General features: G+C 39.5%; 2 protein-coding genes across 5 annotated transcripts in view; both read left to right on the forward strand.

Annotated features, from left to right (window-relative positions):
• The first annotated feature begins 1,815 nt into the window (after window positions 1–1,815).
• Window positions 1,816–15,027, forward strand: gdpd2 (glycerophosphodiester phosphodiesterase domain containing 2). 4 transcript variants are annotated; one of them, XM_071539451.1, is made up of 17 exons: window positions 1,816–1,910; window positions 4,796–5,047; window positions 5,556–5,629; window positions 5,950–6,053; window positions 6,199–6,292; window positions 6,664–6,723; window positions 6,840–6,938; window positions 7,025–7,118; window positions 7,874–8,019; window positions 8,474–8,556; window positions 10,136–10,295; window positions 10,465–10,671; window positions 10,763–10,911; window positions 11,554–11,701; window positions 12,176–12,258; window positions 12,355–12,383; window positions 14,290–15,027. In XM_071539451.1, exons 3-17 carry the CDS (start codon window positions 5,621–5,623, stop codon window positions 14,352–14,354), a joined length of 1,530 nt encoding a protein of 509 aa, XP_071395552.1. In that variant the 5' UTR covers window positions 1,816–1,910; window positions 4,796–5,047; window positions 5,556–5,620; the 3' UTR covers window positions 14,355–15,027. The 4 variants fall into 4 exon arrangements, with proteins under 4 accessions (XP_071395552.1, XP_071395553.1, XP_071395550.1 ...); XM_071539452.1 differs by having other exon boundaries at window positions 5,972–6,053; XM_071539449.1 differs by lacking the exon at window positions 5,556–5,629.
• Window positions 15,028–15,523: 496 nt separating this feature from the next.
• Window positions 15,524–15,703, forward strand: part of dlg3 (discs, large homolog 3 (Drosophila)) — a 76,767-nt gene continuing 76,587 nt past the window's right edge. Inside the window, exon 1 of the mRNA XM_071539464.1 lies at window positions 15,524–15,664. Within this exon, the coding sequence (XP_071395565.1) occupies window positions 15,649–15,664 (16 nt within the window). The 5' untranslated portion in view covers window positions 15,524–15,648. The remainder of the gene's footprint in view (window positions 15,665–15,703) is intronic.

Genomic DNA, 15,703 nt, shown 5'->3' on the forward strand with positions numbered 1-15,703 from the left:
TTGCGCATGCGTACTAACGAACTTCTGAGGCACTAAAGGGCTAGTTCATCAAAACAAACCAAGGAAGCTGTGTACGGTAGTTCACTACGTTGGGCTCGTTAGAGAAATACTGTTGATGGATCATCACTCCTTACTCGTTTCAGAAGTACTTATTATACATATTACTCCCTGTGAGCAGTAACTGTCGTTATACTATTCATTATAATGTTTTCCCATTACATAATATTATCCCATTGCTTATATTACACAGCAGCCATACAGAACACTGACTAAACTAGACACTGCACAAGGCACCTTTCATTGCTACTGCACAAGATAGTCTATTCATAGTATTCTGTTACATCATCACATGGTCATCTTGGTAGGAAAATAACAGGTGATGTAATAAATTGATGTAATAAGGTGATTATAATCAAATGACAGCCACAGCCAATGAACTGTCTACAGTATATTGTAAGGCACCATATCATGGGAATACCATGATAAAAAAAAAATAAAAAAAAAACTCCTACAGACCTGTAGGAGTTTGAACGATTGAATTAAAAAAAAAAAAGTCTAACTAAAGTAAAGGGAATACTTCCAATCAGAGAAAGAAATATTCAGCTATTTCTCATCTAAGCTAACTCAACTGTCTTCCATGGAGCTCGCTGGTGACAAGAGAAAAGGAACATTTTCAGTAATAGCCTCGAGCGTGTGAAACGGATGTATCTACATGCAAAGTCTTGGCAGAGGAGGGCTATGATGGTCTGATACACAGACCTGATTCTGACTGTGACCTGTCACAAAGCATGATTATCACCATTTACAAAAAAAATGTTTTGAAGTTCTTATCCCCAGTCCAGTCCTAATTAGGCTTAGTAAATTCAAGATTTCGATAACTGGGATTACAGTGTAGGAGGAAATATTTTCCAACCAAAGGAACGTTTGAAAATGCATTTGGCAGCGCTTTAAGCTTAGCTAGCCTAGGGGTGAAATGGATTTAAGTGCCAATAACACGTGCTAGCAGCTCTGACGTGCTCTCACGTGCAGAATTTTTTTTAATATATAAAATCGCCAAGAATATAATTGTAACGGCAAATAGGCTATCATAAATCTGCAATAGCCTGCTAGGCCTGCATTTTGAATGAATACAATTAAATGGATACAAATACAATTTTGGCCAATTTGTGTATATTTTGAAACATATCCCCAAAAGTTGGCCTATAAGCTATGTCAATCAATCAATCAATCAATCAAGACTTTATTTGTACCCTATAGCACTTTTCATACAAACAAATGTGACACAAATGCTTCACAGACTAAAACTTGATAAGACACAATAAAACCAAGGAAACGTCACAGACTAGAACTTGATAGGACACAATAAAACTAAGGAAACACTATAGAGACAAGATTAAAACAATAGCAAGATACGGGGACAAACATAAAAATAAAGAAAAACCTAAAATGCTCGGATTAAGATGTAAAAGCTAGACTAAAAATGTAGGTCTTGAGTTTGTTTTTAAAAATGTCAACACTTTCATATGGGCCGGATCAGTTAGGCCATGTTACACTTAATTAGATAAAACAAGGCCACTAACATTTCACCAAATCAATTTGGAGACGCCGTGCCATTACTGACTGCTGCTGAGAAACAAATACATTATCACATGTCTCAGTCGCAGAGGTGCGCTAGTCTGCCGCAACTGTGGCTTACCTGTGTTTGGGTTTGGATCCTCCCTCCTCCCTCCCCCTTGCTTTGGGAACACCCCTTAGCTCGCGCCCATTCAATTGGGACCATTCACATTCCATCCACGGTTTCACTATTCAAAGAGTGGGGAATAAAGGCAATAAGAGAGTGGTTTCCTCAACCTGAAAGCGCAAACAAGTCTGTGGTGTAGGAGGCTGTAGGCTACAGACTGTGATTTAAGGTAAGTCACTGTTGACTAGATAGATAGATAGATAGATAGATATGATTAGACTTGAGTCCTACACAAATAGAAACACATTTTAATCAATACAAAGTAAAAATCATCTGTCAAGTTGTAATACACACATATATTTACCTATTACACTAAATCAAGAACAATAAAATATCACATACATACACATAAATCCACACAATCAAATCAATCACATAAATAACTGAACTATCTATTGTATCTCCTGCAGCAAAGAGCTTATGACAGATAGGTAGATAACACAATGTTAGAAAGATCTAACTTTATTTGTAATCAATTAAGGTGGAACTTGACAAAATAGCTCCTTCTACTTTGCTGATTTTAGGACAGATTTTGTAAACAAATGGGATCAGTACAGATTGTGCACCCTAGACTCTTGAACAAAGTCCTTTATAGATGATCATGTTTTTTTGTTTGATTGTTTTTAACCCTTGTTGCAATGGAGGGATGAAAGTGGACAACACTATAGTATCTGTCCATTTTGTCTCAAAGCTGACAGTGAATAAAGGATGTGGTGTCAGGTCAGGTGAATTCGGTCAGATCTAAATAACGCTTAAAGGTTCTACTTCAGTATCTCTCACATCAGAATCCATTATTTTATCAAGCATTATCTGCTACTGAACCGTTTGTAGTGTTGGAGTAAAATCTAATTGTTGGATGTACAACAACTCCTGAATTTCTATCTATCGGCAAATCAAACAACAAGCATACTGGAATCTTTGACTGGATGAATATTTCCGTCATCAGTTTTTGTTAGTACACTCATCACATTTTTCTCTGTCGAATCACAGTTTACATTGCCAGCAGCATGAAGTGATAATCGCTTTTGGTTGATTTACCAAATCAGATTAGCAAGGTGTGTCTCCTCTGTATCTGTTGTACTAATTGATACTACAGGCGCCAGGTGTGTTCTCAGGTGTGTTGACTTGACTTTATGGAGAACTTTCCAAAACTTTCCCCACATGTTGTAGGAGATTCTCTGCTCATATATATGTTTTCATTATATTTGTCTAGAATTAAACATGTTAAACTGTGCTGTTCGTAGATGGCTGATACATGTCCAGTCCAGGATGATTGTGCGTGCGTGCATAATAAATAAGATAAGATATACTTTTATTGTCCCTGTAGGGAAATTAGTCTTGGACTCGGTGTTGCTGCGTCATTTAATCAAATCATGAGTTCCATACACAGCATACTTCACATCATACATATAATCATGTATGCATACAAAAAAAACCATACTTATACATATTCCTATTAATAAAAGAATGCAAAGCAACTCATTGCTCAATCCCATCGCATCATACCGTGCAACTATTGCACTGAACACATAACCTCTATAGCCTATTACTGAGAAATTATTGACTTATTGCACAACCTCTCTTATCCACATTTAACATAATATTGCACAACCCCTACAGCTTCATACTACACTGTTACTCAGAATCTTAATTGAGGTAGGCACAGATGAATTTTTTAAAATGGTTTTTACAATGAAGAACTCTGTAACGTCTAGAAATTAGGAGTGGAGAACATGGGATGGATCAGACAGTATTTTCTGCGCTTGTCTCATGATGGGGTGTGTGGTGCACAGAGTATGACATGAACAATTAGTACAGCAATTACAGATGTAAATAAACAATGAGGTCTTTGGCCTAACATGTCAGCAGTTCCTAGGATACACATAAAAGGGACACACTTGGTACGGTGCTAGACTGTAAAAAGTGTTTATTTGTTCTTTTTGTGTCATGGGACAGTGACCTCAGATTTAAAACTTCCTGGTAAATGCTCGGTTCTTACAGTGAAACTAACCAACTTAAGTTACGTGTCTGTCTGACATCTAGATTGGTAGACCTGTCTAAACATGTTGTCATCATCAGATGGGTATCTGCAGATCTAATTCTTCCCATGAAACACAATACCTGGTGGTATCCTATACATTTGAGATCTCATTTTCTCCTCCCATTCTCTTTTGAATAGTGTGGTAGGCTTTCAGGTTGAACACATTTTTCCTCACCGTTATTTTCTGTATCTGTTCAAACAATGCACCCCAACTCTGAGCTTCACTTTGCACCCCGGAGGCACTGACTAAAAAAATACAGTGAATTATCCTCAGTCATGAGCCTTGGAAGAGGTTAGCTGGCAGAAACTCAAATCAAATCAAGTCAAACAAGGAACTGTAGGTGCTACAACCTGAATAACCATGTGTTTCAGTTTTGCATTTTCTTTTTTCTTTTTTTCATTCTGGCACTTTAAACATGAACCTTAAAGGTGCCTCTTTTCAGTGTAAGCTTTGACTTATTAATGCCCCTCGGGTGGGTGGCAAAATTCCCTTGTTTGTTCAAGTACATTGGACAAGAATCTGGCAACTGGAAAATGATTTGCCCCAACCTGTTTACCTGTTTTCCTTCTGGAGCCTATTCCCTAGCTACCATATGCCAACAGTGAAGTTTCTAACCATCCAACAGCCTAGTCAGACTTTCACTCTGCCCATACCCAAACACTGTCCTCCTCTGCCTCAACATGGCAGCTAGTTTTCCTTTACTTATACGCTGGATGTAGCCCCCTCCTCAGCCCCTCCACTCCCTCCCTGTGTGTGGATGTGCCTGTCACTGTTAGTGTCTGTATAATGTGCTGCAAAGGCTCGAATGGTGTGACTTCACTCTCAGGCTAGTCTGTGCTCCTCTCTCAATACCCCATGGTGTTGGCCATTGTAAGCGCTGCCAGTGGATATACCCCCCTTATAGAGGCTCTATTGAGGGGGTTATTGAGCAGGGATTGCCCTGATACCCATAGATATTCTCTTTTTTTTCTCTCTCTCTCATTCGATTTTTTTTCCCTCCCACACTCCATAGGTTTAGCATAGTGAATCAGGCCAGGCCTCTCCTCACACAAAGTGTCCAGAGAAAGAGTTGTCTCTCTCGGCTCCCTCCATCCCACTCCAGGCTGGGTGTATCGGGTGTCTAGACTGCACAGGACAGGACCTGCACTTCCTACGCTCTGAATGCGGAGGGGAGGTGATGTCGCCCGACGACAGTTGTTGCAGAGTTTGCTGCAGGGGCTTGTATAGCTGCTACTGGAGGCACCCGAGCGAAAAGAAGAGAAGAGTGAGTATTTAGCCATATATTCATGTACTGTATGTGACGAACTGAATACTCTCACTAGCGAATCCTGATTTTGCTCAGAGGTTACACAATGTCAATTTCCTCCATACTTTACTGTAATTCCGTCTGTCTGATGGTTATTGAATAACCTGTTTCAATGTGATTCACACTACTTGGGCAATGAATTTGATACCCTCTTGGAATAACAGCTGTTTAAGGAGTTTCAGTTTTCATTGTCCTGGTTCTTGCACTGGGGCATAACCTTTACAAAATCCCTATAATTAGGGATTAACATTCCACTGGACTAAATTCAGTGTTAATGTAAAATATTTCCCCATATAAATTGTTTTGCAATAGGAAGCCTCTGTCTCAAGTGTGGTGCAAAATGCAGTGGATGTTTTTTTAGAGAAAGAGTTATGCACACCTGTTGAGTAAATAAAAGCATTGTCAAAGAAGTGGAGATTGCAGAGCGTGTTTCAGGACTAATTACTAAACTCACGGGCCCTAACAGGCTTGTGGTGGACTGATCTGGAACGGGATTACAAAGGGGGAGGTTTTCAACGTCTCTGGAGGGGGATGGTTGAGGTCTGTATTTTGGCACAGAAAGAGAAAGAGTGGAGGATGGTGGTGGCATGCGGTTAATGGTGAAAGTGTGTGAAAGGTGCTGCTTGCCCAAAGTTGTCACAGCATTGTGTAAAGGGCGAAACCAAATATGAAGAAATGTTGGAATTGTTCCATAGTCTTAAAGGATCAAGTTCCCTCTGGCATGCCATACACAGCAAGCACACACACACACACACATATACACAGGATGCGGGATATTATTTTATTGGTAACCTAAATAAGTGAAAATGCATAATATTACATGTTAAAAGAGTTACATATGAAACTTCTTTTCATTTTAGCATGCATGCTGTTGGTTCTCAGTTGTCACCCTGGTGTCCCTGCTTACCCTGTGCTGGATGTACATTTGTCTGGTTACTTTCAATGACCGAGAGGATGTTAACTCGTGAGTGATCATCACACACACACACACACCACACACCACACATTGACGCGAGCACAAAAGCCCAGAATCCTTTCTTTTTTTGCTTGCGCATTCATTGACCTTTATGCTGCTAACCCTGTACTGCCCTCTATTGTTCTATTATCAGGAAGGGCTTCACATTACTGAAACTGTGGGTAAACTGGTTCATGGTGCTGATCATCATCTCTGCGGTGTTGACCAGCTACTGCATTCTGCTGCTGGTGAGAAAAAAAAAAGTGGATAGATTTGCATTGTTGATGTATGCTATGTATTTATGTATTTAGTCGGACGCAGTGGTAATGATTGAGAGGCAGCGGGATATTACGCCATATTGTCATAGGTGTTGTTAATTGCTGAAAGGAAATGGATATTACTATTTTTTGCTGAATAAATTGCACAAATTAACTATTATTTAGCCTACTGGAATTTATGTTAGAATAGTGGAATCTAGAATTGTAGACATTGATATTAGGACAGGTGCAAAAATTATTTTGCTCATCTTGAAATAATATCACTCTTCAACTGCGTCTTGCTCAAATCAAAAGGCATGGTTGCAATTACCTGTTTTATAATTCAACATCATTCATTACAGCTCTTTGCACTGTTCCAAATTGCCTTGAGAGAACGACTGGACTTACATTGCTTGCACAAGGTATCTTAAACGTTTCCCAACCAATTATTTTTCTATTCTCCCATCATATATTGAGGTTGTTCTGGGTGAATTTTGGGTTGCTTACCACATGTCATATTTGGGTTTTCTTTGCCTAGATCCTCCTGTTTTTTGGTGTCCTATTTATCAGCTTTGGGGTCACAGGAATAAGTCTTCGGTGGGAAAAAGAATGGCCAACCGTTCTTCTCTCACTCCAGGTACAGTAGGCCAGTCGTGTGTATACATTGATGAGTTAGTTGTTAGTTGTGCAGTATGTCTGATGTGTGTGTTGGCCTCTTGGCAGGCTACAGCTCCTTTCTTGCAGGTGGGTGGTGTTGGAGCCTTGACCCTGCTCAGCTGGCTTGTGTTCCAGGGCTTCCACCGGGCGCGCAGAGTGGGTGGGTGTCAAGCATCATTTAGTAGCACACCCTTACTAGCCATCACAAAATCATGACAAGGCACAGAGATCAAAACATTTCCATTACATAAATATCATCAGTGACCTGCAAAAACATTGTATCAACTACAGGAATAGTGAAAATGGGATTCATTTTCCCATGTGCCTGTGCATTTTTCACTTTTGACAATGGATAGTCAGTGTTTTGGTAAGGTAAGATGAAATATCTTGATTCCTGAATTGAAAGACAGACTCATAAAGACAGAATCTCAATTATGCTAACAAAATGTTCTTCCACAATGGTTAAAAAAAACTATGGCTTTTGATTTACAGATTTATAGAGTTGACAGATTCACAAATTTATAGATGTCACCAATAATTCAGAGTCCTGTGTAATGATCACAATGCACAGAATATATCCAGGTAGTGCATTGTTGACTATTCACATACAGTATTAATATATTAACAGATGACTATTAGTTTACAAAGTAATGTGCAAGTAGCATATGTACTAAACTATGTACAGTAATATGTACACGTCAATTCCGGTAAAGAAAAGGCAAAATTGGAGATGCAAGGCTTTAACTGGATGGCACTAATGATATTTAGGTTACTCTCACAGTACTTATAATACACACATAATTTACATCTGGCGGCACTTCTGAAGGAACTACTGTGCAAGTCCTCTGTTCAGACTCAGAGCATAGTAAATATGAAAATAGGATCATCTCATTATTTGACATGTGCTCCCCTCAGGCTCCAAGATCCTGATCGCAGTGGCATTTGTTGTGGTGTCAGCAGCCATCTTCCTCTGCCCCCTCCTCATCCACTCCCCTTGTCTGATTGAACTGAGTGAATTACCTCCCAAACCTAATCTCATTGGCCACCGAGGCGCACCGATGGTGAGTGTCTTTTTTCCTCCACAAAGCCCTGCAGATAAGAATGGTCCCTCTCATATTAGAATCTGTGTTATCATTGGTACAGTTTAGGAAAGAGCTGTCAAGGCTGGAGTATGGCAGTTATAACTGTGTGTTGTGTTTTATGTAGTCAGAGAGAAGTATTTTAATATCATAAACCTCCGTCATCATTCAGAGAAAATACATGTATATTACCCACACTGATGTAATGAAACAGCAAATGCTTCATCCCTGGCTCAGGTGTGAATAAGTGTCCAGTCATGTGAGGGTCCCATATGTCACGCCGCTCTGTCCTTGATAGTTTTTGCTTAGCTCCTGGGTCACCAATAAGCTCAATTTAACACCGTGCACGGGGCTGTGTGTGTTTGCACGGCTTTAGGGTAGTTTGTGAGTTTCAGCACATGAGTGTGTCTCACCCATCTGTCCTCGCTGTGTTCAGCTGGCTCCAGAGAACACCATGATGTCGTTCAGGAGGAGCGTGGCGTGCAACGTGATGGCCTTTGAGACCGACGTGCAGCTCAGGTACGCCGGGTCACGACAGGTTCACATGGAGGGGTGTCTCTTAGCAGCTGAAACCAAACAGCAACAAAATGTTTTAGAAAGTTTGTTTTTTAAAGGGGCAGTGGGTACGATTTTTACTGCCCCAACGCACAGAATAACTATAATATATCTGTGGGGGTGTGATAGGGTTGTTGATCAATACCGGTTACAATAACGGTTACTTCGCCTGGTGCCGAGATAAGTTCTATCGATGTTGTTCCAATTCCTGCTGGTTGCCAATAGATGTCGATAAAGGTCAAAGGTCAATTTGTAATTAGTTACAGTTACTAGTAACTTCTCTCAAAAAGTAATTGAATTACTTTACCAATTACTGCATAATAAAAGTAATTAGTTACTAGGGAAAGTAACTTTTGCGTTACTTTTAAATGTCTGCTTCAATTCTCTTATTAATGCACACATAGCTATATTATTTTAATTTTGCTGTGGCACAGTGTGGGACAAGACAACTCTCAAATTTGATCTATCATTGTACCCATTATCACTGTGATGAAAAGTAAGTAGTAGAACAATAAAACACAATAGATATGTTTTGACTTATTGTATTCTCGACAGGCCTTCAAATCAAGCATTAGTAGCCTACGCTCTTTTGGCAGTGTAAAATTAAATAACAACTGTTTCTCAGACATTTGTCTGTTGTTTTGCTAGGTGCTTCAGAAGATTAGAATTGCTAGTCTTTGATGTGGATAAAGTTTTCACACCTGCACTTAGACTAACGTTACAGCTCACCACTATATTTTTGTCCTTTATCTCGAGGAGGGAAAATAATGTCCGTATTTCCAAGACAGTGAGCTCGCGCCTGAACTGTCGGCCATTGTGTGGGCTAAGTTACCGGACCGGTAGTCTTTTGATTCCCTTGCGCCACCATAAGGTCGGATGATCATAAACCGGATAATCCTCTGAAGTTGTCCGCTATTTTCACGTAAAGTAACGAGTAACGAGCCCATTTAAATTTCAGTAATTGTAATTGCGTTATTTAATTTGAAAAAGTAATTAGTTACATTACTAGTTACCGCCAAAAGTAATGGAATTACAGTAACGCGTAACTTTGTTATTCCCAACACTGCTTACAAGACACTGTGAAACAAAGTCAAAGTGATCAAACAAATGGTACAATACTGAAAACATAGAATGCATGTTGTCCATCCGTAATTCACCTTCAAATTACATTACAAACAATGAATTTCAATATCGCAGTATCCAATATTTCATTCAGAATTCAAAATAAATAAGGATTCCTTCCTTCTTTCCCATGCCTTATTATTGGGCAGTGTCAAAGTCATGGTTTCTAAACAGATATTCAAGTCTTTGACCATCCTCCATCAGATATAAATCACAACTTATCGCACAACTTAATTCTCAAATCATTATATAAAGGGCAATAAAGCATAAAGTGAATTTCATTTTCAATCTCATTGAAGCCGCAGAGTGAACTGGAGTGTTATTGTATCGTCCAGTTTCATCATAGATTACTTAATGCCCCTTTAAGTTAGGATTGTTTTGGCTTCATAGACGCTAATTTTTGTTCTTTGGTCTGACCCAGCAAAGACAGGGTTCCCTTCCTGATGCATGACCACGACTCTGGGTTCCTGATGAGAACAACAGATGTTAAAGAGAAGTTCCAAGGGCAAGACTTCAGCCACAGCACCAACCTCTCCTGGGAGGAGTTACAGAGCCTGAACGCAGGCGACTGGTTCCTAAAGGTGAGGGCTCTGTATTTATAAATGCTTAATTTATCTGTTAACACTGATGTTTATAAAGATTTATGTACTACCACACAGCATGCTGTAGGTAGAGGTAATATCTGACTTTTTTGGTGCTTTACTCTTGTGTTTTTGATGACACAATGATCCTAAGGTCTTTGATTTCCAGACAGATCCTTTCCGCTCAGCATCCCAGCTCTCAGCACAGGAGAGGGAGGCAGCCAAGACTCAGACTATACCCTCCTTACTTCAGCTCCTCGACCTTGCCAAGAAGCACAACATCTCAGTCATTTTTGACCTAAAAAATGACAACGGGGGCAACGATACTGCGGACACAGTCAGCGCCATCCTGAGATCTGGCATCGCCCCCGGCCTGGTGAGTGTAATGTTAAAACCCCTTCACTGGAATTGGATTTTATAATAAAGCATATTGTTTTTTTTAAAGATGTTGTGTTTCCTTTTCATAGGTCCTCTGGCTTCCTCCAGCAGAAAGAGAATATGTAATGGAAGCTGCTCCAGGCTTCATACAGGTCTACAACAACATATTTGATATGGATGAAGAGGGAGGAAACCACTTGAATGTGAAATATAGCACCTTGAGTACAACAGAAATCAGGTAAAAAAAAAGAAAAAATCTGAAACAAAATAACCCATATTATCTACCGTAGCTGTGCCAGGGGGCATGCACAGTGGTGTGTTAATTAAAAGTGTGTCTGTAGCATGCTGAGACACAGTGCTGGTGCTGAATATAGAGACACATGAACAGCCTTGGGGGAGCGAGATTCAAATAATGTTCTCACCCAGGAGTGTTGTTTAATGGTTGAGCACACCCACCGTAAAAAAAAAAAAAAGCCTCCTGAAGAAAATATTTGTTGGAACAGGGTCTAGAAATATTTTTACGATGATGGTAAAGTGCCAAGTAAACAGATATGTTAGAAGATTGTGAAAGTTAGAGAAGGTATGATTAATGAGCGCTGTCTTTGCTTTATGAGACGGGTCATGTTTCCTAGATCGTGTATTAGCGATCTCCAATTACTGTTCAGCACAATTAACACCACACTTTGAGGTAATCTTTAATTACAGCTTCGACGACATGGCTTGTGTTTACATTGAAATGGTGTGCGGTGTAAATGGTGTGTGTTGGGGTTGGGGTAGTGATGCTTATGATGGCAGTGCATGTGCGTGTGTGCATGCATGCATGTGTGTGTGTGTATCTGTGCATGCATGCAGACAAATCTATGCATTTTGTACCCGACAGGGAGCTTCGGAGCAAGAACGTGTCGGTGAACCTGTGGGTGGTTAATGAGCGTTGGCTGTTCTCTCTGCTGTGGTGTTCGGGGGCCGGCTCTGTTACCACCAACGCCTGCCACCTCCTACAAGACATGAACCAGCCTGACTGGACTCTGGTGAGCAACGTTCATAGCTGCATGTACGGTAGGAGCCGAGGCAGGCTGCTGTTTTCTAAGAAAGTCATGCTTTTTTCCACCTTTCGTCCATTTCAAAGGTGTACCAGATGAGTTAAAACGTTTCACTGTTGACATGGGAAAACCTCAACTTCAATTTTGGTGAACTTCATGTTTTAACTTTACTTGAAGGATTACATGGATCTCTATGGGCTGAAAAAAAGTCTATGACCCCTGGGACCCCTTATGAAACACTTTCAAAACTTCATCGGATAAACTCAAAAATACATGGTGGTCGAGCTAAAAAAAAAAAAGGCCATATTTCTTAGTTCCTGAAAGTTTACATTTTTGAGATAAATTTTTTTCACCCAACAGCAACACTAGTACAATACTAGTACTGGAACAGACAAGTTTGTCATCATATTTGCCTGGACATGTGACACGCTCTGATTGTGTGAGTGTGTCTGTGTGTTTCAGGGACCTGCTAAATACAGAATGATATGGATCACAGTGGACCTTGTGTCTTTGCTGATAATGTGCACACTCTTCATCTTACAGAGGTGAGCAGTGGTTTGTTATGCACAGTAGTGGCTGTTGTATGATATGACTTGATGTATGAATAGAGAATGACTTTTCCACTTCACTGTTTTTCCAAGGAAAATATGCTGTTTCAGTCATACTAAAGGTAGGTTTGGGGAAAAAAAAGTGGAAATATTCACTGTAATCATAGTAGTAGTAACAATAGTTAACAATTTATCAATTGGGGTGTTGCACACAATATTCCAGATAACAGCTCATATCATGGTTAAAGTGGGGATATATGCATCTTCATATCCCATTTACAAATATGTCTATACATGAATAAATAGAATATAGGCTGCTAATTGACAAAACCCAACACTAAAAAGGATAAGATGTATCCACACCTTAGTGTCCCTGCCAATAACGGTATATATCCAAGCCATCATGGGTTTCTCGTGATGAAAGCTGATCCAAGTTATCTTAAATGGGTGTTGATCAGAAGAGGAACGCTGCATGGGCTTCAAACGTGCTCCCTGGTGATGCTCATTGGAAATATGGGGAGTCTGTAGAGGAAAAAAGAAGAAAAAATCCAAGTCTCTCTCTGCTGTATAAAGTTAAAAAGCTTTTATTATTCTTGGCTATTTCACCAACGCACCATTGTTTCTTTGTTCTCTGCACCCTGAAGTGGGACGGGTGGAGGTGGTGACTCGAGTCACATGACTTGGACTCGACTCACAATTTTATTTGCTTGAGACTTGACTTGATACATGAAGAGAATACTTTAGACTTGACTTGGGTTCTGGTGACTTGGTACTTAACTTTGATGACTTGAAAAGGTTTCTAAACTTTTGACAATTTGTGTAAATGACTTAGATTGACGGTTATGAGATTTGTTCCACCAGACAACTGCATTTAAATTCTGTTTTCTGAATTTGTATGGAATTACTGCATTTATTGAAGTTGAAACTGATTATAAAAATCATTAATATAAAAAGCATTTATGAATATAAAAACTCATGATGCTTTTACCAAGTTTTTATCCTATTAAAATCATATTGCATTGAAAAGTCCTAGATATTTAGTTTTCTTTAAGATATGAAATTGATACTGGGCTCTTGATTTGTTCTGACTTGACTTGCTGTTCTACATTTAGACTTGAGACTTGACATTAATGTCATGGACTTGACTTGGACTTGACTTGGTAATCTACATTTAGACTTGAGACTAGAGTTGACTTGGTCACACCTGTGAGGCCGGGTGGGGCCGCAATGCGTTGGTGCGTTTTCTAACATTTTAACATGAAATAGCCAAGAATAATAAAGGCTTTTTAACTTTATAGCCTACAGTGGAGAGTGCCTTGGGTTTTTTCTTCCTTTTCGCTCTTATCTTAAATGGGATTTGAGGTTTATGTATGAGCCAACTCAAAAACAGAAAACCAAAATATCTCAAAAATATGATAACAGGATACTGGTGTGCATGTAAACACATTCAATGCTATTTAAGTCTGTTTCAGGCTGAATGAATTCTGCATTAACTCTAAATGTTTCAACAATCTAATTTCATCATATGTGATTTTAATGATGGAAAAGAAAAAAAAAACTAGTTTGTAGCCAAATGATACTAACCTCTACCACTTTGAGAAGAACTCACTCTTGTGAATTTGGATCAAATATAAGATGAATCAATAAATATCGACATTTTTTTATAAAATCAATCACAATTGCCATTACTCCTCATATCAAGCAAAACATTTGGGGCCTGGTAGCAGATCCTGACATCCACTCTTTGAATAATGTGACTCCTACTATGACAAAATGATTGCTGGCATAAAAAAATCTAACTATTGAATGTTATTCATGTCATTAGCTATGAGCCTGAGCCCTTTGCTTATAAATCGTAACAATTTAGAGGATGTGATCACCTGTGCATCGTTAAACAAATGAACACCAAGTGACATTAATATATATATATATATATATATTTTTTTTTTTTTACTAAAATGGATGCATAGACTTTTAGAATGGAACCCTTCATTTGTATTCATAACTTGTGTGTGTGACTCTAAACAGGGAAAGAGAAGCAACTCCCAGCCTGGAACCAGAGAGAGCTGTCCCCCTTCTTGCCCTCTGAGTAGTTCGGCCCAGATCCAGCGGTGGATGGTTATGCCCCAAAACCGACAAGCATCCCTGTCTTTACGACCAGAATGGTTCAGCCCTGGATCAGGAAGAAAGGCAGTTGATTTGAATTACCATACCCCACTGTATTTTGAAGCCATGTAAATTACAGTGTTCTTTTTACAAGAGACTACAAGATGTGAATCAAATATCGGCATGATGCCACTGGATGGCGATTTCAGAGAATTGTTTATTTTAATATAAGGCTACATCAAGCTGCTTTACTGTTTTAAGTTTATTTTTAACAGATCTGTTATGTTTTATTATGTCCCTGTTACTACTGAAAATGCTACACTTGTATAAGAGCAACATGTAGATCAAAACTGGATTTTTCTCTCGGCACTTTATCCCATAATGTTAGTTTTTGCTCATTTCAAAGGTTTTCCCTTTCATTGTACAAACACTGCTGACAAACCTGTCTAACAAGAGCTCAACATGATAAAAGTATTTTCTACACTGTAACGTCTTCCCCATGTAAGACAAGTAATGTATCATCATATTGATTTGTGTGTGTGTGTGTGTGTGTGTGTGTGTGTGTGTGTGTGTGTGTGTGAGAGAGAGAGAAAGAGAGAGAGAGAGAGAGAGAGAGAGAGAGAGAGAGATTGTAAGCATGTCCATTTTGCAGCACATTAAATGGTGAACTGTGATTTGTTTGCTCCTTGCACCGCCTCGTCGCACCACTAGATGGCACACATTGCAATATTTTTATGAAAACAGGCAACTATCAGGCTGATCTACAGAGGAAAATGTCAAGTTTAACCAGAATGACAACATAACCGACTGAGACGTTATTGTTCACAAATGATAATGTGATCCAAAAGGAAAACTGAGAAAATGGTCTGTGGGTATTTCTGAGTTTAAAATGGTAATATTAGTGTTATTCCCAAGGCTGAGCCCGTTTCCCATCAAGGCGAGGCAAGTGCGAAGGGAGGAGGCGCATGACACGCTCTTGGGACTTTTTTTTTTGTTGTTGCCCAAACTTCAGGAAAGTTAACATGAAATACTAAGTAACGTCCTCTGCTCGCGCCTCTGTGGATGTGGATCTCGCCGCTGACCGCTAGAAGTAACTGTTCAGGCAGACTGGGAGTGTCTGACGTCAGGATAAAACTCAAGATCTCACTTGTTTTTGGAGAGGGGAGCGACAGTTCTGTTTTTATAACTATCCACATGCTGTAATCAGACTTTTCTCTTGCTCAAACTGCAAGTCGCCACACCTGTCATTTACATGGTAGTTTACTTTTCGTTGGCTACACCATGGTGCATAAATATGGTAAGTAGTGTACATCTTCATCTTCCTCACGTGTTCATC

The sequence above is a fragment of the Centroberyx affinis genome, unplaced genomic scaffold, assembly GCF_046629955.1.
Source record: "Centroberyx affinis isolate AG114_WGS23_722 - 3 ecotype Tasmania unplaced genomic scaffold, CSIRO-AGI_Caff_v1 ptg003460l_1, whole genome shotgun sequence".
Lineage (NCBI taxonomy): Eukaryota > Metazoa > Chordata > Actinopteri > Beryciformes > Berycidae > Centroberyx > Centroberyx affinis.

Coding starts and splice junctions, on each gene's coding strand:
- gdpd2 (XM_071539449.1), top strand. CDS start 4,961: ATGTCGCCCGACGACAGTTGTTGCAGAGTTTGCTGCAGGGGCTTGTAT. Junction 8,557..10,135: donor GAGACCGACGTGCAGCTCAG/GTACGCCGGGTC, acceptor GGTCTGACCCAG/CAAAGACAGGGTTCCCTTCC. Junction 10,296..10,464: donor CAGGCGACTGGTTCCTAAAG/GTGAGGGCTCTG, acceptor TTTGATTTCCAG/ACAGATCCTTTCCGCTCAGC.